At 41.6% G+C, this 22,072-nt stretch overlaps 1 protein-coding gene across 1 annotated transcript; it reads right to left on the bottom strand.

Moving 5' to 3' along the window:
- Positions 1-149: 149 nt before the first annotated feature.
- LOC149325172 (uncharacterized) lies at positions 150-17,334 on the bottom strand. The gene is made up of 8 exons (XM_089562449.1): positions 17,131-17,334; positions 14,107-14,226; positions 12,344-12,495; positions 9,878-9,965; positions 6,084-6,248; positions 2,456-2,627; positions 1,450-1,532; positions 150-643 (listed from the first exon to the last, which is right to left on the bottom strand). Exons 1-8 carry the CDS (start codon positions 17,290-17,292, stop codon positions 350-352), a joined length of 1,236 nt encoding a protein of 411 aa, XP_089418575.1. The 5' UTR covers positions 17,293-17,334; the 3' UTR covers positions 150-349.
- Between the last annotated feature and the right edge of the window lie 4,738 nt (positions 17,335-22,072).

Here is a 22,072-nt window from a genome sequence, read left to right as displayed (position 1 = left end):
TTATTGCTATTACAAGCAAATAACCGTGTTTATACAGCTTTTTATGTATACATAATGTAGCTTAATTATGTGCCCACCAATTTTCATAGCAGTGGAGCCGGCATGCACTTGCAGAAAGGTTGCATTCAATGTGAAACAACACCACGGTAGAAACATTCAGAACATTTATTGGCGTACATAATAAGTGCAAAAAACACACACATAAAGTGCCGGTTGGAGTTTCTTCTCCATGCAGCAATAACAACATTTACTGGCGTACACAAGTGCAAAAGTAGCAGTTTCCCCCATCTGCAAGTAGCCATAACTGTGGCTGTTAGGATAACACCATCCTCCTTCAAGCAAGCAAAGTTTAAAAGTCTTTTTTGTGCATAGCTATGAAGCGCTTTGCACTGCGCTTAGGCTTCGATACTGCCACTCCAAGGAACAAATGTTCAATGACACACAGCAAACTAAAAGCCCCGATAGGATAACTTATATTAAAAAGCCAGAAAGCTGCCATGATGGCAGTTATGGCAGTTGGAGTATCAATGACTCTCATGAGCTTGCGTCCTTCGACATAGAGGAACAAATCATCTGCCTGCTCCAGATCCCCTCCAGAGAATGCCACACATGGGGTGACACACGGTACTCCAACCTCGGCGTCCTGCACAAAAACAGAAAAAGATGATCCATCTGAAAACTACTTGTTCACAATTAATGTGATATTACACGTGCTGTTGGCAGTACTTATAATATTTCCAGGCTCAACACCTTCTACGGCATTCCTCATAGCCAGAATTGCTTTGAAAAATTGAACCCCATAACATAAAACTTCCTTTCTAGCAGAGTTTCTTCATAGCTGATTCAGCAAAAAACTGAGCCCTTATTATCCATTCCAGAAGATATGGTGGCATAACGATGCTTTCCGGGGCAGTCACAAATGCTGGCTGCATAGGGAATCATTATGTGTACAGCAAACTGTCAGATTAATTTCTTACTCTTGCCTATACTTTGTCTTAAGCATTCAGGCACAATTTAGATAACAGAACTACAAACTGGTTGAAAACAATGGTTCAGCTGTCCACCATTATGATGCAGTGAGTCTGGAGGAGCAACTCATTTCATAGCATATAAACAGTTAGTTGCCACGTCATTCGACCTCTTATATATACTGTTGCTAATCAGACCTCCAAATTGACAAGAGGTGCCCTCACATGCCACTACTTACTGTACAGGGGCTAGGAACCTTCTAAAGTGGTAATCACTTTTATTATCCCCCACCATACTATGTAATTTGATGACAATAAATCCTACTGTATGTGAAGAAGACAGGGACAGGTAGCAGCTTTTTTTTTTCAAAGTGCAGTTTTTACCACTGATAGCTGGCACATTATGCCAAGAGGAAATAACAGCAGCGGTTGGTGCATCCCTCCTACAAAAAGCTCTTAAACTGTACGTAATGAAACCTACCAAAGAAATGAACAGCAACTCCATTGCTCCAGGCTGGTTGATGATTTTGCTTAACAGCTGCAGTACACGTGTAGCTTGAATGTCTGGAGAAAAATAATTACAAAAGGCAATGTAAATCGCTAGTTTGACATACAGCTACAAAAATTATGCAAGCAGATCATATTTCATTTTACCTACACTGGTAAATATTTAGCGCTTTGAAAACTTTGCTGTTTTGAAAAGTAGGCAAGAAATAAACTTTCAAATTTCATTCAGTGCAGCAATGCGAAGGACTTCACAGTATGCTTATGACAACACAGCTGGATTTCTATAGCTGGAAATGTTGGCTGCCTGCATTATTTCACAGGTGATTTTACCCCATAACATCAAACAGATAAAATGTTATACAGAGTGTAAAAATGCGTATTTTCATTTTTGCTCAGACTGGTATGTAAATTGCTGGCACAACTGAAGTAGCAGTCTTGTCCAGCATGTTTATAAATGCAAGGGCAATATGTAAGCTGACAGAGGTACAGGAGATAAAAAGATAAATTCGTGCAAATGCTAACCCTAATGGAAGAGCAGCCTGAAATTTGTGGTCCTAATGCTGCTTTTACAAGGGATGGAGCAGGTTTGTATTTTGATCCCGATCTACTGTCGGCACCTGGGTATTTGCGCGCAGTTTCATCAACCTTCAGCATTCAAATTATAAAATTACCTAAAATTAATTACGCTGTAATCACCCTTCCCTAGATAAATCTTCCAGATGTTGTACTTCTGAAATGAAGTGATCTTATGGTAATTGAAACCCTTCAAATTAATATCTGTTTTCTGTTGCTTTCAATTTCCGATTACACAGTGGTTAAATAGCATATAGTTCTGTGTTGTGAACTAAGAACTACACTTCTGGAACGTTAAAATTTCATTAATACCGCATAAACAACTGACTTCAAGTATTAAACTTTGACATACCTTCTAAGCAAAAAGAAAAAACTTCCCTTTTAGCTACAAACTAAAATCCACTTACGCTTCCTTCGCTTGGGGCTGACCCCTACAGGGCCGACCTGTAGCACGTGTTTCAGGTCCTTGTTCCTTGCCTTCAGGGACCCTAGTACAGCAAGGCTGATGACTCGCTGAATGCCATCTCCAACTGCTTTGCCACAATCTTTCTTCACGAGTGTGTTAAAATCCTGTAGGAACTGAAAGTTGATTTGACAAAAGCAACAAACAAATGAGTTAACATTTTCCACCACACCCCTCAAGCTTGTCTATGCAAATCAGGCACAAAAGTAAGTGAGCAGACCACAGGATCATCATTTGAAGTTAGTACTCCAGTAACGCACAACTTTGCTTTTACTTTGCCCTCCAGCTGATCTTACAAGGAATTAAAAATTATGCACTAAACAGAACAACTTGCCTGCTGGGATATTTATTTTTTTGACATGATTCACGCTTCTCAAGCAGTCAAGATGAAAAATAATGCACAGAGTTCACTGAATATGCAAAAAGTATTTTTCTCAACGACATCAAAAAATTGACTTTCCAGTTACTTTGGATAACATGACCACTGAAAACCCATGATTTAATCTTTACTGGCATATAAGATCACCCATTTTGTGACATGAATGGTGCCCATCACGTATTCCTTTTTTACCGTCTTCCGGCTTGACAATTTCATAAGTTAACCAATGGAAACTTCAGCCGATGGCAACACACCCCAGTATTCGCAATGTCACAAAAGATGTTAACACATTCAAGTAGGCTAGTTGGTGACCACATTCATAATGCACTTTTTCTAATGCTTATGAACAACTAAGAATAAGGAGTACTCTGATTTCCATAGTTGTTCTTAAGTGATTAAAAAATAGATGCATTCTAGGCAACAAAAGATGTACCTCACACAAGTGATCAACGTACATTACACCTAGCTGTGCTCATAAAGTGTGTCATAACATGCTTGCTCATTTAACATATGTAGCAAATGCTGCATATTAGACAGATTTCATAAGCAACTTGCGTTTTGCAACAGTATGAGTCGGACCTTATGCTCCTTTCACAGCCAAGTAGTCATACCGGAGGCTTTAATTATCCAAGAGAACTTTTAAAGGTTGTCTGGAAGAAATAACCTCTGCTTTATAGTGTGCAACAACTGTTGAATGTATGAGATGCTATCCTCCGTTTTCTTTTAATGCAAGATGAAATATATGAGTACTACATTCTTTTTAATCCTCAGCTCTCAATACGTCATTCAGTCAAGACCAACACATGCTTCAGAAAAAAAGAAAGCAGCTGAGATTGTGACTTGGCTGCCTGAAACATTATGCAGACCTGCTGACAGTGTTTTTGAAGATAAACTTTACAGTAAGCTAAGCTGGTTGTCGAACCAGCTGGTCAACCATAATGGTGAAACAGTGCAACATCAAATGGACAAAGAAGGGAACACAACACTGACAACTCATTAAGTCATAAAGCAGTGCTGTACTGCATCTATTTTTTTATTCCTTTTTTTTTTCAGAGTGCTAGAACTTTCTGCCAGCTGAGCAAACAAAAACAACTCTTCCTCCTTTGACTCAAAGGCCCATTGCAAGAAGTCGACTAAATAACCTTGCTGAACAAATGGCCATGTGTGCCAAGACTACGAGCCTCGGAGAAAGTTCTTTTCCTTAGGTAAACTGGCAGAAAGGTTTACTCTAAACTTGTCCTTCACAGAAAACCTCAACAGGCTATGTCTAAATGGTGCTACTGAAAGTTTCAGGCAGAAAACACCAAGGTTCACAACGCTGGTTTTCTGGGGCATGTGCTCGGCTTGGTGGATGTCACTTGTTAGGAGACTGAAGGGCATGAATTAGCTGCAGCTTGCAAAAAGAAAAGGAGGAGCTGCCACGTACATTTACCAAGTGTTGCTCACTACAGAACAAACAGCTAATATTCGTAAGAACAAAAGTTTTTCACCCCAAACGACACGCAGGCCCCTTCGTATGATTAGCAGGCTGTTAGGTTTGACTCATAAGGTGTGCAAAGTGCGTATAGAATCCCTCCCATAGGCAGCATAAGTAACATACGTATATAGGTAGGTGTCTTAGTAATGGGCTTCGTAAGCACAGGTGCAGTGTTGACCACTAGTGGATTGGACACCTTTTTGCTACATTGCAAGGAATGTGGATGTGTCATATGATTTGCTGATTTGTGTTGTTATTGCCTGAAGCGGTGATCCAATGACACACAAAACTACTGAACTAGAGAACAATGATGAAAAAAGAAAGGAAATGTGTGTCTTAGTGAGCAACCATCACTTAATTTTTTTTCTGCAAGGAGCAATAACGGGAGAAGAGGAACTTAAATATTCTGTTAATGAAGTCACAATTATGAAATCTTCAGGGAACATGTATACATGATGATTCCAAATGTATAATTTAATTGTATGTAAAACAAGTCCTTGTTCACCTATGCAATATGTTACATAACTTTTTGCCAAGAACTTTCAAAACATTTTCTGGCAGAGGAATTGCTAAAATGCACAAAGTGCCATTCATTTCTTTTGACATGAAGGAATGCAATGAGGGTAAAACTATTATCTTGACTATCATAGAAGCTGAGTTATAGGTATATGATAATTTTACCTTTATTGCATTCCCTGATGTCACAAGAAACCAATAGAACACATTTCAGCAAGTTCCCAGCAAAACTTTCGAAAGCTCTCAGCAAATTGTCTCATAAAATATCACATCAGTGCACAGGGACTTGTTCCACATAAAAGTAATTTATATATTAGGAATAAGCATGCTAAGACCCTCTTCACCCCTTCAGATGGGCTCGTGACGGGCACGCTATCCTTAAGTTCAATGGAAAATGTCTTTACTCTCTGGTGTTACCAACTATCAAGCAGTTGCAAGCAGAGGGCCATTTATGTGCCCGATTCCCGTCTCATGTGTGCTATGTGAATTGTATATATAAGCAGGTGTGTTGAAGCACCCTCAAACTTTGATCCATTTTCATGCTTTCATGCCTAATAATACAAGATGGCCAACTACCTTGCAACATTTGTACATTTATGTGTGTTCAACTTAACAATATGAGGGTTAATTCACAGCAGAATGAATTACCACAAATAAGTAACGAGGCTGAGGATTGTAGAAGTTATTTTTGAATGATGACATTAGAATATCACTGCTAGCAGAATAGAAGACCAAAGGAGTGTTGAAAGTAATAAACCCTGCAAATTGTGCACAGGAAATAATTTTGTGAAAGTGATGTTATCTGGCGCCCTTATTCTTATAGCATGGTTCCATTATAATGCATTGAACACTAATGTTCACGATGAAAGCAGCTGCTTCCAAGGTTCTTAACCCTACATAAATTGCACACATGCTCTAATGTACTCACCCACTCAATGTGCACAAGATACGGAAACTGCTCGATAGCAGCTGTCACTGCCATGCTGGCCAGCTGCTTCACGCGTGATGTGTGTGTTAATTCCAGCCTGAAGCTCATTTGAGCGGTGTCTCGGTTTGGCTTTTGAAATTCATCCACAAGCCAAGCTTCGTGCAGCGCAAGGCTGTGGGAATCTTCCCCACAAGGAGCCAAACTTTGTGCCTGCATTAAATATAACAGTAAAATAAATAAAAACACAGAAAGATTAAGTTTCAATCACTCACCAACGTGTGCCCAACAGTGCCATGTTTCAAGCCTGCGTCATTAGCAGCAGAGAGCCTCCTTTTCACGCCGCTTCCATACTTCAGCCGGTTCTCAGCAACTCTGCCTGATGAAAGCTTGCGCCGCTCATTTTTAAACTTTTGCCGAATCATCATGATCCACGAATCCTGGGATGTAATAAGCATGAAAACATGTACAAATGATTTTTAATTGCTAATGGATATGTCTTCCTTTTAAATAAATTGTGGGCTTAAACGTCCAAAAGCGACATATATAGAATAAGAAGATGATGTAATGGAGGGCTCCAGAATAGTTTAGGCCACCTGGAGTTCTTCAAAATTTAGTACAGGTGCCAAATTTTTGTTTCATGTTTTCTTCTTTCAAATGATGCCTTACAAATTAGTATACGTGGATCACCCCGTGATATTTCCCTGCAACTGGTAAATAATATTTAATTCAGTTCCTTTTTTTTCCGTTTGTTTTTACAATCAAACAATGTGACATGTACGAAGCGTTTAAATCATTCGAGAAGACCAAGTCCAAAAAAAGGGCCGCACACAGAAGAAACAATGGGACATACGGCCCTTGGAACTTGTCACTTATTTCAGAAGTGGCTGATTATACAGCCTTGAGGCGAGAATGGAGGGACGAGAGAGGAAGAAAAACATGTATATGAGCACGTTCCAGAGCATGAATAATGCTAAGGAAAGTACACATCTGACATGAATTTCTTGAAACATACTGAACTAATTTTCAGTTTTATGAATTATCAGCGATGGGGTGCCGACAGAGGATCTCCAGCTTTTTCTGATCTCTATCACATCACATGCTGTCATGTGTCTTTACTTCGTTACTTCCACTTACAATACTAACATCTTGAAGCCTTGCTCCACTTATTTCCTGTTCTCCGCAGTCCTGACGTTGATGCTGAACCTGTGCCATTTAGGAACATTTTCTCTTAGCCACAGTCAATGATACTTCAGCCCGTCTCACCAACATGCACTTCCATACGACACCGGAATTCTATAAATGAACCTTACAGCACGCTTCATAAAAGGCTTCGCATTCTTCAATTGACATTCTATTTTCTCTGTAATAGCAGATTCAGTCATGTGACACAGTGACACACGAGTTTTGAGGCAGCAGAAAAAACCACAGAAACTTTGTGCCAATTGATAGCAATGCAGATTATCAACTTTATGGGAGTTAGCATCCAGTAACTCCTCTGCAATTGAGCTTAACAAAAGGAGGAAAGCATGCCTGGCTCAGCTTCTGAATCTGTCCATCCAAGTTTTCCTGCACTGTATGACTGTATGCAAAAGCTATGAATGAGTTTCGAAAACTAAACCAGGCAGGCTTTCCTTTTTTGGTTAAGCTCAGGCACGGATTAGTTACTGAAAAATGTGAAAAAAGAAAGAAAACAAAGACGAACATATACTTTCTGAAAAGAAATTTAGACCAGTGGTGATCCCTTACTCACACAGTTTATCATAACTTGTAGCACCTGGCAGCCAATTAATACTTAGTTCCTGTGTTTTTTTCTCCTCCCCAAGATCTCTCACATCACTGTGTCACATGATCAAATAGCAAAAACAGAATGTCAAACAAAGCATGCAAATCCTTTTGCAAAATGAGCTGTGGGGGCTGTTTACAGAATTCCGCTTTTGCATGGGTAAGTGTACATAGGCCAAATGGGCCAAAGTATCAACAACCGTGCCTAAGAGAAAACAAGCATTGAAAAACAGTACAGGTTCACAGAAGGAAGAACAGAAAAAAATGTGAAGACTCTTCAAACTGTTAGCAGTGTAAGCAGAAGTACGGACGATAGCGGTGCACCAGATTAAAAAGTGGGAGTGCACCTGTTGGCACCCTATCCGATTATTCAGAAAACAGTCAGCTCTGCAAATGAGTTATATGTGTACCTTCCTTTGCGTTATTCGTGTCCTGACATGTGCTCATATAATATTTTTCCTCCTACCCATTCCTTCACCCCCGCCTCTTCACTTTATAATCAGCTGCTTCTGGAATCAATAGAGTTGCAAGCAGCACACATCCCAGTCTCTTGAGTGTTTCGGCCTTCTACGTGCTTGAGCTTTGTTTCACCTTCTCAAGTTACACACCAACTTGCCCAGCAGGGTGTTTTGCTGCTGTGTTTCAATAACGCGAGCCATGATAAAAAAAACCTGCAATATAATCACTGATACATAGTTATAATTCACTACAAGAGGTAAGCCACCTGCTTCAAGAGCTGGAAAGATAAATGATGTATAAGGTATTGCAGCTTTTTCACGCCTCACGCTACACTTCTTGCACGTAACAGCGATTGTCCATTTCTTGAAGCTGAATCCAAAACAGCATCTAGAAGAAATTCAGCTACAACCATTTAGCACCAGTAAGAGAATACCACATGAAGATTCATGCATTCTGGCTCAATCAAAATATGGCTACTGCAGCCAAGATTGAACCTGTGATCTTAGGATCAGCAGCTGAGCATCGTTCTTTTGGCATATAAGTCTGCAATTAAGGTGCAAGTATAGTAGACTTATACCGCTGTTACAATGAACACTCGTTCATTACTAACGGGGCAGCGGTGCAGTCCAATGGCATTGCGTCACAGATACTACGAGCACCTGTGGCTGCACAACTTGGTTACAGTGAACGAGAAGCACTGCAAACTTTGCCCCACATTCAAAAACAACTACTTCTTACAGGAGCAGAGAGCGACAAGGGTCTCCTAGCCTCAATGTTATCACCTCCCTCCTTTATACCGAAAGAGTATGGCCATCCAAAAAGTAAACAATAAAAATAAATAAAATACAACACGTATGGAATGCTGACAAATTTTTTTTTACCGGATGTGGCGGTCAAAAACACATGCCTTGAAAGGTGACACCAAATGCTGGTGGAAAGCACAGTAAGCTTCGTGTTAGCTTTCTGTGCACAAGCATAAATGGCAGCAACCGGCAGTCGCTGTGTCATCAGGAAGACTCTCAAGGCGTAGTGCTTTGGAAGCTACGTTCTTGTATGCTTGTTCTTGCATGAATTTTATCCAAATTCAAGAACTCTCGCATCATCAGGAATCTGCTGAGGACGGTGACGAGGAAGCTAGCCTACCACCTACCATGAGAGCTTTCCACTGCAATTAGTTATGTTCCATCCCTCAACCAGCTTGGTAGCAAGGGTATCGACGACCAGCATGTGACTGCACAGGACAACTTCTTAAGCGCCATCAATAGGTCCAGTTTGAATAAGCAGGCGCTTACAAAATACACTGTCCAACTTTCAATTTTTGGCTGTGAAAAGTCAAGCCCACTTATTAGGAACCTCGGATACAATGAAATCAATCCATGCAACCACAAGGCTTGCTATAAGTGGGTTCGACTGCATTGCTGTGGCATTGAAAAAAACTGTGATATACAGTGACTGACAAAAAAGAACAAGTGCTCATCAGTGTCCCTTTTTTTTCTGCAACATAAAAGAGCTCTGGTTCATCCAGCCTGCCATTTTACGATTACATAGTAAGCCTCAGCACTGCGTGAAACATATATTACTAATAGCACACTGCATGAAACTGGCAAACATTTGCTCAACAGGCCATCAAGTTAGAAAGAAATCTAATGTTCCTTGTGCACAACAGTTTTCTATCGTTTTGTACAATGGTCGTACACAGCCACCATACTATCTTCACAACATTTCTGGCAACTAGATGTCTACTTGAAACAGAAGAACACTGCCTTGCCAACTGCCTGTATCAAATTACCACAAAATCGCCTAAAAGTTTCAGCAAAATACTCACATGCCCACTACCACATGCGTCAGCTAGGTGCGGGTGGCGCTGAATAAGTGACCATCCCACTTTCTGAAAAAACTTTTTTGAAGGGTACCTGCAAAATATAATTCACAATAAAATAAATGAGCAATAGAACATACATATTGAAATACTGAACTGTTAATGGAAGATTAACAAACACAACAGAATCACGCTTACAGTGTATGCTTTAACATTTCTTGGTAGATGGCGTCAACAATTCTTCTTGTTGCATACGATCCAATAGGGCTGTCTTGCCCTTCATGCAAGAAGCTGAACTCCGGGAGGGAAAAATTTTCCCCATCATCATCTTCTTGGCTAAAGAGGTGATTGATATATCTTAGATAAAAAAAAAAGAACCCTCCCCCACTCCCTCTTACCCAGAGAAAAAAAGCTGTCCGAATTAAGAACTAAAGCTATGCAAAACATACAGGGATAAAGAATCAAACACTTCGTGAACAACTACACCATGCTCGAAAAATAGCGATGCCTTTCTACTAGGGACCTAGGGTTCCCGTGTGTCATTAATTGAAAATAGTAGCATTGTGGACGCGAACAGATATCAGATCAAAAAGAAGTTACACCCCTCTTAAAATGCCAGTGTTGAAACTGTTGCACACAAACAGGGGTCTTGGTAAGATTTCATACAGGGATGGTGTGAAAAACAAACAATGGTGGGGAGAGGGAATCAAATTCTTGGCAGGCATGATGCAATTTGCCATACTGTAACAGCCCGAAATATGACAGACCAAGGAGGAGGCAAGGCAACACAACGTGACTAATAACTGAATCTTTCTTTAGAAAAATGCTTTATGGGCTGCAGTTGAAAAACAGCATAAGCATCGAAAGCTCGCATAAGTTAAAAAGATAACAATAAAAAGGTTTAAACAGATACCAGTGTGAACTTTACACGTCCCCAGCCCTCCAAGCAAAACACAAAGTGAAGATGGCAGGCAATATGCACAGTTGGTGCCAATCAGTTTTGCCTTGCTTGCACTGATTGCAGGGCTGCACTCATTTTTATCCAGGTTCACTGAAGCCTTTGCCGTACACACTTCCCCATCTTCAAGGAAAGGAAATGCTTCTACCATTTTACACGACACTTGGTTCAGACTTCTGTATAGTATCCGTGTGACTCAAATCTGGCTGACAACCCCTGTGGTCCGGCACTGCAGAACTGCACTTACTCCTGGTGTTGCTATCTATATTACTCAGCTGCTTGCCGACTGCTGGACATATCCTTTTCAGCTAATCTTTAAGAAGATTGGCGATAGGTATGAGGTTGAAGTCGTTTTCAGAGAAGACAGGGAGAAAAGGATATGTCCAGCAGTCGAGCAACTGAGCAACGTGGATGACACCAGCAGTGACTGCAGTATTCGATGAAAGGGTTTTGCATTCAGGGAAGGAGTAGTGCATAAAATTCCTCTTTCCTGTGGCAAGACATAAAACCTATATAAAAATGTGAGTGTGGCCTGAAATCTCTGTTTGCAATTGCTTAACTGACTGACTCCAAGTACACATTTTGCCTGCAAGCTTCATTTTGTGTTTGCCTGAAGGGCTGGTGGAAGTACAAATGTCACACTGGTATCCGTTTAAACTTTTTTGTTCTCATTTGTTTTTAACTTCTGGGAGTGCTTGTTGCTTATCCTCTTTTTTTTTTTCATCTGCAACCTTTATATAAAAACAGTTTTTATTAAATAAGCCGCCATGGTGGCTCAGTGGTTATGGTGCTCAGCTGCTGACCCGAAAGACGCGGATTCGATCTAGGCCGCGGCGGCTGAATTTTGCTGGAGGCAAAATTTTAAAGGCCCGTGTACCGTGCGATGTCAGGGCACGTTAAAGAATCCCAGGTGGTCAAATTTTTCGGAGCACTTCACTACGGCGTCCCTGATAGCCTGAGTCGATCGCTTTGGGACGTTAAGCCCTTATAAACCATAAACCATCTTTCTAAATAAAGGATTAAGTTAGTAGTCAGCACTGTGCTGTCTAGCCCCTTTCTTGGTCCGTCACCTTCAGCGCTGTTAGAAAATAACAAATTCAAATCAACAGCCCAGCCTTTTGCCCTCCAGATGGTGCGTCGTGAGGGTTTCATACATGCACTTAGGCCCTTCACGGGTTGCATTATCAGAAAGCAGCCTCTTCAGCTTTTGAAGAAAATTATTAGCAATTTCCACTGTTCCTACCACCTCTCACTTTTCCCTAGGCCTCAGCACTGCATACAAATTACTGAAATACTGCTTAGGAACCTAATTATGTAGGCCCTTCCAAAATAAAATCAATAAATTCAATAATGCAAGCAGGGTGATATAAGTGAATATTTGCTTCACATCGCAGCTTACAAATAACCAAACTGAAAAAACAAAAGAAAATTTTCCGCTGCAAATTAATTTCATGTCAAAGCAGAAATTTCCCCACTGCTATAATGCAGCATGCTATCACACAACCCTGATTTACCTCACTGTTAAGGTGAAGTTGACAGGCTCCTCCGAAGACAAGTCTACAGGGTTAAGTGCACTCGATGTCATAGGGATAGGGCTAGGAGCACTAGATGTCATAGGGCTGGGAGCACTAGATGTCATAGGGCTGGGAGCACTTGATGTACCTGCCTGAAAAAGACATTCGAAGAACAGGAGCAAGTGACTTATTTTGGCTTATGCTACAGTGATGCAGTTAATGTAGTAGTAAAACACAAGCAAAAAGAAATGAGCACCAATAGCAATGCTACACACATCAAGAGTTCCATCTGCTCACTTCCAGTTCTACTGAATGTCACACCAAAAGATTTAATATTTAGGAGACATTTAAGAGAAGAATTGTGTTTGGGCATGCCGCACTGTCATGCAGAAAATGGCCATGTATGGCAATATAATACTCAGGACCACATTTCTCTTAAAATTTTTCTGGCATGAATCTTGTGAGCCTGAAAAGGTGGTGCTACAACTAAGGTGCTACAACTAAGGTACCTGCCATTTAAGATAAACATGCATACTGCCTTCAGAGTACTTTTAACACAGAGTTAGCTTTTTGTGGGACTATAGGAAATGTGACAGCTAACATGGTGGTTTCAGTTTTTCATTCCTTGCCTGCGGAATAATAGCATCAGACATGGGTCACAATTGGTTCCAGCTTCAAGTGAACTTCCTTTTATTCACCCTTCCTTGCCTTTCATCAGACCTGGTTCATAAGTTCTGTAGCTTTAGCTCTGATGGCTAGTGAGATATCAGACTATTGAGATTTGCTCAGTAGCTTTGGCATCTGCTGTAGCTATAAGCAGTTTTCTTCTCTCACTCATCTGCTAGGGCACTGAATTATTTAAACAAGCAACATGGAATTTCAGCAGTTATGTCATATTCTTGATGCACCAGGCATTCAACACAAGGCGCACAGCTAGGTATGAGATATGACTAAGATTAGTTGGTACCTTCTTTGAAGAAATGTGAGCCTAAAACTAAAAATAGTAATATAGAACGCACTCCAAACATACTATGGAGTAAGTGCCAAAAGTTCAAATTTAATCTACGGTTCAAAATCATGTTAACAGAATTTTCACAGAACCCACTATTGAAGAGAAATTTGGCTGCTTTAATACCTGCAAACACTTAAGTTCAAAAAGAAGACAGTCTGACAGGACGTGGGGCTCTTGCTTGCCACGCTGCAAAGAAACACTCATGCACCTTTTAGGCATTGCGTTTTCTCCATTAATGCTGCACCACTGCCTGAGGCTGCCAGAGCATGAACGGGCACACAAAGTGAACTACCATGGATGCAACATATCAAGCAGAGACTAACAATTGTGGTTATCATTCCAGAAGAGGCACTTAATATCTATGGCAGAAATCAAAAGCTAAAATGATAAAATCTTTTTTCCTGGAAAACAAAAATGCAGTTGCTAGTCCAGTGCTTGCTGTTGCACAGTTTAATCTTAGCATTTTTTTTTAATCTTTGCTGTGACTCAACAATCGGTCCCTGATTTGCTCACCTTGTGGTGGTGTTCTAGGATATTCAACTATGATTTAATCAAGACACCATGAGTCACTACAGCGTCACGACAGAATAAAATATTGCACAAATATGAAGCCACACACATTACTTTCAATGCACTGGTGCAACATTAGTCAACTGTGCATTGACTTGGTAAGCATACTCTGGCCCTTGTAAACATCCCTTCTATTGCACTGTGCAGCAAGAAATAGCAACGACAGCATGCATTAGCATACCTCCTCTGTTGTGGTCCTTGTACCAGTAAGCTGCTCCACAACCCGAACAACAGCCTTGTCAGGCACTTCATCGTCATCAGCCATGAGATCAACATACTCATTGAAATCTCTGTCTAGGAGCTGTGCACCATGTAAAAACAAAGATGACTTGAGAAAGGTTGTAAACCGGGTACAACATATCAGGCACCGGTGGGTCAAACCATGATTTCGGCAATACTGTGTAAATATAACAATGTTACTAATTCTCTTTATTACTTATTCTAAAACATGAAATTGCTGCTCACTTTAACTATGGAAAATAAAAAACACCGTTCAAAACTTTCCTTTCTTTTTAAATTATTCAACAGCCTCTGCAAGACATAATACAAAAAAAAAATAAATTTGGTCCCTGATATTCAGGCATGAATATGTTCATAACAAAAATGCAAAGTTATGACGATGCGAGGCACCAGGAAAACAACACAAGGAATATTGATGGGACAAGAATGTGCGGTACAAAGGCAATTTGTTCTATTTATTATTGCCTGTCTGATTTCCTAGCACTGCACATCACATTGAATGTATGCTCACTAGCCCAACAATAAATCCTTATAAATAACCAAGATGCGAAAGTCACCACATTTCCTATGTTTTAACTCAACACTACGTATACCAACTGGCCAATTAAAGAAAATGCATATCTCATTTGATAGATGGATAAATCAACATTGATCCCACGGAAGTGCTTCATTAGTGTGAACTGATTATTGAAAAAAACAATTGAGTTTGGTAGCTGCGCAGCCCCACATTTCCATACATCGACTACGTATCATTTCAAGTTGGTGATATTATACTGAATTTCTCGGGTGCCCAAAACACTAATCCATCACCAGAATTAATCCTGTACTTTTTGCTTTTAAAGCACACTACTCAGTGGCGCATACCTCACATTTTTTTCCATACTAGAGCAGCAAATGTCAAGTGCACGCTCTGACATCAATAACACAGTAAATATGCAACACGAGTCCAAAATGAATCAGTGCACCTGCCAGCCACATGTTTGCGAGGTCAAGGAAGAGGGGAGATTTTGGTTGCCACAGAATGGCAGGCATCCTTCTACCCTATGCAGCCACGAACATGCACCATCATAGTGTTGGAGATGGTGTGTGGGGAAACGCATGTATAAAAACATGCATAAAAAATTAGCAACTCATTTTCTAACCTAAAATAAAACTTCCACACTAAATTCTATTACACTCAATTAATAGCCATGTGCATATCACATCAATCATGATCACATTTTTAAATGCTGTGTTACTGTGCCAAACATGAGAAATGCTTTCTGTCATTACTTTTTGCCAGATATATGTGCAACTGCTATGAGCTAAATTAATTCTTTTTAGCTCAGCAGTGTACTACTGAAAAAAATTCCGTTCTCTTTGCTTTTAGGGCTCTTCAACATCTAACATAAGTTGAAGAGCCCAAAAAGCAAACAACGGACTGGTACTTTTTTAAACTACTGAAATAGGCAAGTGAAACGCATGCAAAAAAAAAAAATACAAGCAAACAAACAGTACCCGTGTGCATTATTGCCAAACTTAATAAAAGACAAGACCCAGTAGTAGCATATGAAAAACCCAGGCATTTCTTTCCTTTTTAGAGGAGGGGTTGCCTCATTCCCCTTAGTGAGTTGTTTTATGGGAAAACCATGAAAAGGCTAATTTTTTTTACAAAGGAAGTTTAAGAAACACATTGAGCAAATGAAACAGCCCCTCCACTTCCTGCCATCTCCAAAGCCAGCAACAAATCTGTCCCTGAATAATTTTTTTCCAAGGCAGTGATCGAGGCGGCTACATGCACAGAAATCTGCACGGCTAAGCCAAAAATATTACCCAGCACTTTCTTCGGACTGACGTGACGACCATAATACAGTTTGCAACAGGCCCTCTTGCCAATACAACTCAACAACGAACGCAATGGCGACAAGCACTCGCTGTTGAATTTTCGTTTTAGGTAATTGTGAGGAGCAATTCCACGGAATGTCGTGCCTACCGGGCGTACAGCCCCACTCCCGCGAGCCAACTGCCCTCCCCCGTGTGAATCTTCGAGGGTAACATGAATAATTAAGTAAATAAAGTTCTCATACAAATACCTAAAAATCCAACGAAGCAGTGCTGCACCTCAAAGCCAATGCCATAAATGCAGCGGCTAATCCCCTTGCAGCTAGCTGAGCAAGGGGAGTACTAACCATAACTTCATAACAATAACACAATTGCTGCAGGGCCTCTTGGTAAAGGGGGCATTTGCCGCTTAATTTTTGAGTTATATGGGCAAATTTCTCTCTCCAAATATTCTCCACGTACGTACACTTCATGTGCATGATTACATATATATAATCATGCAGCACTGGAGGTGCACGCGGAGTCGCAAAGATTTAACGCACTGGCGTGCATGGTTTCGTTTTGTATGGTGGCGTCTTTGGTCCTATGCGGCCTTGAGTTGCGGCGGGTTTGAGAGATATCGGGCCGCAACAGTTGACATGCAGCTCAACAGTTGCGGTCCGATTTGTCTCAACCAGGCCGCAACTCAAGGCCGCATGGGGTTGGGCCCAAAAACGTCACCATACAAAACGAAACCACGCACGCCAGTGCACAAGCCTCTGCGGCTGTACAATACGGAAAAAATGAAATTCCGGTGGAAAACAAAAACAGTCCCTGCGAAATGATGCGCATACTGGTGCCCTTGCGTTATCATTGTTTCACAATAAGCGTAAAATGCGCCGAAAATGATGCAAGCGCGCACGTGTACGCCATCTTTGGCTCTCCTTCTCGTTTCTCCCCGTGAATTGTCGGGTGTGCATAATCCGCTTCCATCCTGACTCACGATATGTCAATTTAACCTCAGCGCAATGAGAAAGCAACTAACAACTTCCAAAAGCGTTTACAGGCGATTTTGTACACCCTTGGTGAATATAGATCGACTCAGAAAGGCGTTAATGAATTATCAGCTAATAATTCATTACACGTTGAAAAGTGAAAAACTCACCTGAAAGCGGCCGACGCCAACATCAATTTCTCCAGCCAGGAGACGGCAGGCAGTGATGGAGGTTTTCAGGCCTCGCAGACTACGCTCAGCCAGCTTCAACTTTCTCCGAGGGCCATCGTCGCCCACCAGCAACAGACAAGTCGCGCCTTCGTCGCACGCCATCTTGAGCTCTTACAAACTACGCATTTGAACAGCAGCGCACTGACAGCCCTTCGCCTACCACTGAGTCATGAACTGAGAGGCGCGCGCGAGCGTGGAGCGCGCTGCGCCTTCAGAATTCGAACTCGGCGCGCCGCGGCGCCAGCATCAACGTCATCGTAGAAGAGCGTCACAGCTGCCAAAAAAAAGATACGACTTGACCGCGTGCGATCTTTCTCACTGCTTTCGGATTATAGTGCACGAAAAGCGTACATGTACAGAGTTATTTATCTCTGTGAGCGATCAATAAGGACTGTTCTTGAGACCGAAGCGTGCTGGATGAAGCACGCGTAGCAGCGGGTGCTGGCGTCTGCTTGTGCGCTGTAGCAGACGACGCTGCACTCAGTCGTCGCGGGCGACGTTTGCTTTCGCTCCTGCATTTTGCATTAAAATGCAAAATTTTATTTGATTTTCTTATTACAGCCTTTATTCTATGGAATTGAAAGCAATTTACTGATAGAGGCAAAATATAACATGGATGAGAAACATATTTAAGATCCACAAACACTGAGCGGTTCTGAATACTCTATAGTTCCTGAATTCGGCGATTCAGCATGCGTCGTGTCTTGCATGGAGTTAGTAGCGGCAGTGCCTTGACGTAACTGCATGATTGTAAATTGAAATACTAACGGCAAACCCAGCAAGGCTGTAAGCATCGGAAGATTCAGCAAGCGTCGGGCCCTACTTCAGAGCGTTCTTGGCGTTCTGTCGGCGGTAAGTGTCATTTGTGGTTGAAATTTCCCCCATCACACTTCGACACGCAGAGTATATCGCTCGCGGAAATCAAATCCCGCATGGAGGGCACATCTCCTGCTCGTTTTTGTTCTTTTTTTTAGTGCGGAGGCTTTATATGTCCCATTGGCGCAAAAGCCGGCGTCCGTCGCCGTTCATGGCACGAAATTCACCGTCCGCCGCCTCCTATGGCACGAGCTTCGGATGATGCAGTACGCCGGTGTACGATGTCACAACCCATGTAGCCAACATGTACAAACTGTTGCAACGCTAAACGCGCACCGTAAAATACTTCTCCCGGTTAAATCGCTAGCTTATTCGCGCTGGAATTTGACGCAGAGATGGCATACGACAGTCTTGCTTTTTCAATACTAAGTTGGGATGGTGTGCTTTCCTTATATGACCAAAATTATTTATAAATCCGCTTTGTCGTCAACATTAGCGACCGGGCCCGCGCCCCCATAACAAGCAGCTTTCGCATAGTGCGCGTTTTGCGTCGCGAAGGTCTGTAGAGTCATGAATGATGAAACATACATACCATGCCCTATCAAAGTCATGACTTGTAGTCGTTCTGCGATGTATCAGGACTGGTCACTTTACAAGCAATGTAATGTAAGGTGTAAAACTGCAAAGTTATGACGCGTAGTCATAATCATGACCCATGACTAATTCTGCAATCCAGCATGACTCAGCACTTTACAAGTAATATAATGTAAGGTGTATAGTTTTAACAAAGTATTCCTAGTCATGGCTCATAGTGACAGCCATGATTCATGTAGTCATACAACATGCCATGACTCAGCGCTTTGGTTTTGTTTGAAACATTGGAATTAGGCTTTAATAAAACATGGGAATGAAGTGTAGTATATATGCCTCTTTACACTTTTCAGATGCCTGGAATGCGGTTCTTTCAGTGCCACAGATGTCGGAAGAGAGAGGTGACACTGAGATCACTCTTTCGACACTTCCATGCTGCGCATGGCCATGAAAGGAACTGGCTATGCGGTCTGCAGGGATGCCTGAAGACATTTGGAGCCTACGGAGCATACCGGAAACATGTGTCAAGGCATCATTCAGACAGCTTGGACAGCTTCAGTGATAAGGATCTCGGGTCCCACTTGCAAGCAAGGGTGGAAGACACTGGTGACAATGAAAGCAACAGTGACCTTAACAGTGCAGAAGGTGACCAAAGCATGGCGGGTACTGCATTTAGTGAACACCCGGACCTTTTTAAGCAGTTCGCCCTTCTTCAGCTTAAATGGAAGGAGGGAAAGCGGCTGCCAAGTACAACAGTCCAAGATATATCAGCTGATGTTGTTATGTACATGAAATCATTTTCAGACCATTTTTTATCCACGGCATCTGAGGGCACCTCCAGAAACATCAGTTCTTTTATTGAAACTGATTTACAATGTCTCCTAAGTGAACACCATCGTCAAAAGTTCTGGAAACTTGTTCTACCATTTGTTTCACCTGAGACTATTTCTCTTGGTAAAGACTCAAGTGGAAAAGAGCATACCTACAGTTATGTTCCAGTATTGAAAGTTGTGGAGTACTCACTCCAAAAGTCCTTGACTGATTTGTGTTCCAGACATCAAAGAAAGCAAGGAGATTATCTTGTTGATGTGTTTGATGGGACTGCATTTCGAGAACATGCCTTCTTTCAAGGGGATACACGAAAAATTTGCATTCAACTTTATACCGATGAGTTTGAGGTCTGCGATCCCCTTGGAAGCAGGCGTGGCAGGCACAAGATGATGGCAGTTTATTACAGTGTTCTGAATGCTCCAGTCGATGCAAGGTCACGGCTGTCATCTATCCACTTGGCATTGCTTGCTAGAGAAACTCTTGTGGCCAAGTATGGATTAAATGAGATACTGAAGCCTCTGTGTAAAGACATAGCCTCCCTTGAAACTGTCGGAATCATTATTAATGGAGAAGTCAGAACGGGTTCCGTGTTTTTTGTTACTGGTGACAATCTTTCCTTGCACAGGCTTGGTGGCTTTAAGTGCAGTTTTAGACATGGCAGAATATGCCGGCACTGCATGGCACTACGGGATGAAATATCTAGGAAACACCGGACATCAGACTTTGTTGAAAGGACACCAGCAGTACATGACCAGCACCTCAACTTGCTTTCCCGTGGATTGAGCTCCTTGTCTCTGTATGGAGTGCGCAGCGACTGTGCTGTGCACTTTTCGGGATTCCAGCCTACACAGCACCTTCCACCTGATGTTATGCATGATTTGCATGAAGGTGTCCTTCCTTTTTTTCTGAAGCTAGCTATTTCTTCTCTCGTGAAAGATGGGTTTTTCACAATAGAATGCTTAAACTCGTCCATTGCTGGATTTTCCTACCCTCAGAGTGATAGGCGCAACAAGCCTGAATTGGTGTCAGTGGCTATGCTGCGAAAAAAGAACATCAAAGGAAGTGCCTCTCAAGTTTATTGTTTGTTTCGATACCTACCATTCTATGTGGGCGAGTTGGTTCCAAGAAAACAAGAGGTGTGGAAGCTGTACCTTCTTTTAAGAAGAATAGTTGACATAATTATGAGCAGACAGGTAAGGGTTGAGCACATTGCCTACCTTGAGCGCCTCATTACGTGTTTCTGTGTTGATTTCAAGGGAATGTTCCCATCTGTATCAGTACCTTGCAAGTTGCACTTTTTGATTCACTACCCAAAATACATGATGATGTATGGTCCACTGGTCAATATTTGGGCCATGCGGTATGAAGCAAAGCATCAGTACTTTAAGGACTTGGCCCGAAAGCTAAAGTGCTTTAAGAATATAACATTTACTCTTGCAAGCCGGCACCAAACCTATGAGATGTATCTGCAGTCATGCTCTGAGAGTGATACTTTAGAGCACACAGTGGGATGCAAATCTGTCATCTTTGAAGATTTGCCCTTCGAAGTGAAAGACTACATTTCTGCAAATGGTATGAGTACCACAGAGATTTTTTCTCTCAAATCAGTATGTCATGCTAGTAATGCATATGCTATTGATAGCATCATAGTCACTGACATGACTTCAGATTTGCCCACTTTTGCCCTGCTCGCTGGCATTTATTCTGCAAGCAGATGCTTGCTTTTCATCTTACAAAAGCTTGAAACATTGCACTTTGATAAACATTTCCATGCCTATGAGGTAAGGAAGCTTTCACAAAGGACTGTTGTGACTGACATGACATGTCTTAGGATGGACAGCTTTACAATTCACGTTATAGGGGACAAACACCTTGTGTCTGCAAAACATGCTGTAATTTAAGGGTGCTTCCCTGAAATATGCGTTACATGTGGCTTGCTTAATTCTTGTAAACATTTGTGCTGACTGCTAGCAGATTCTATCTAATGCTTGTGCTGTATATTGTGCTTATTCATATCTTAATTTTTCTTTAACTTTGGCTGTAGCACTAGATGTGCATTTGTGATTAAACCTTTGATATGTTCCATGCAACTTCTTTGTGTCTTTTTTTTTCAATTACTTGACCACATTTCTTTAATAGTATATTTAGCAAATTAAAGCAGAGCTTTCAACCCACTAGGTGTAGGTACTTTGTTGTATACAAAGCAAATGCTCATCGTAAATGGTGGAGAACATTGGTGGCAGTGTAAATGTATACGGTGATGAGGCATACAAACTCTGCTTTCTTAATGCACTTTTCTTCACCTAGTCGTTTGTGTTGCCCGCAATGCTATCAGCTGCTAAGAAGCAGAGCACCATCACCTCAGCTGCACGATTCACACTTCAGGTTCTCTGCTTGTGCGCAAGGCAGTGTGCTTAGGCCACCAGTTTCACAGCACTGTTGTTTTGCTTGTGGTGGTTTATACTGAGTGAATGTGTGAGTATCTAAGCTGGTGTGTGTACACTTGTAAACCGTTCATATCCTGTAGAATTTCTTCACCAATAAAACTGGTTAATGACGCTGACCAAGTGGAAGAAGTGGCCAGTCAGTTCAGAGTATACATCTGGCATCAGAAGAAGGTTACGGGCTGCCCCATACTTGCCAT

The sequence above is a fragment of the Amblyomma mixtum genome, chromosome 10 (genome assembly GCF_055824585.1).
Source record: "Amblyomma mixtum isolate Tamu chromosome 10, ASM5582458v1, whole genome shotgun sequence".
NCBI classification, from domain to species: Eukaryota; Metazoa; Arthropoda; class Arachnida; order Ixodida; family Ixodidae; genus Amblyomma; species Amblyomma mixtum.
The sequence above is the reverse complement of the archived record's forward strand: the minus strand, read 5'-3'. Positions and strand labels throughout refer to the sequence as shown.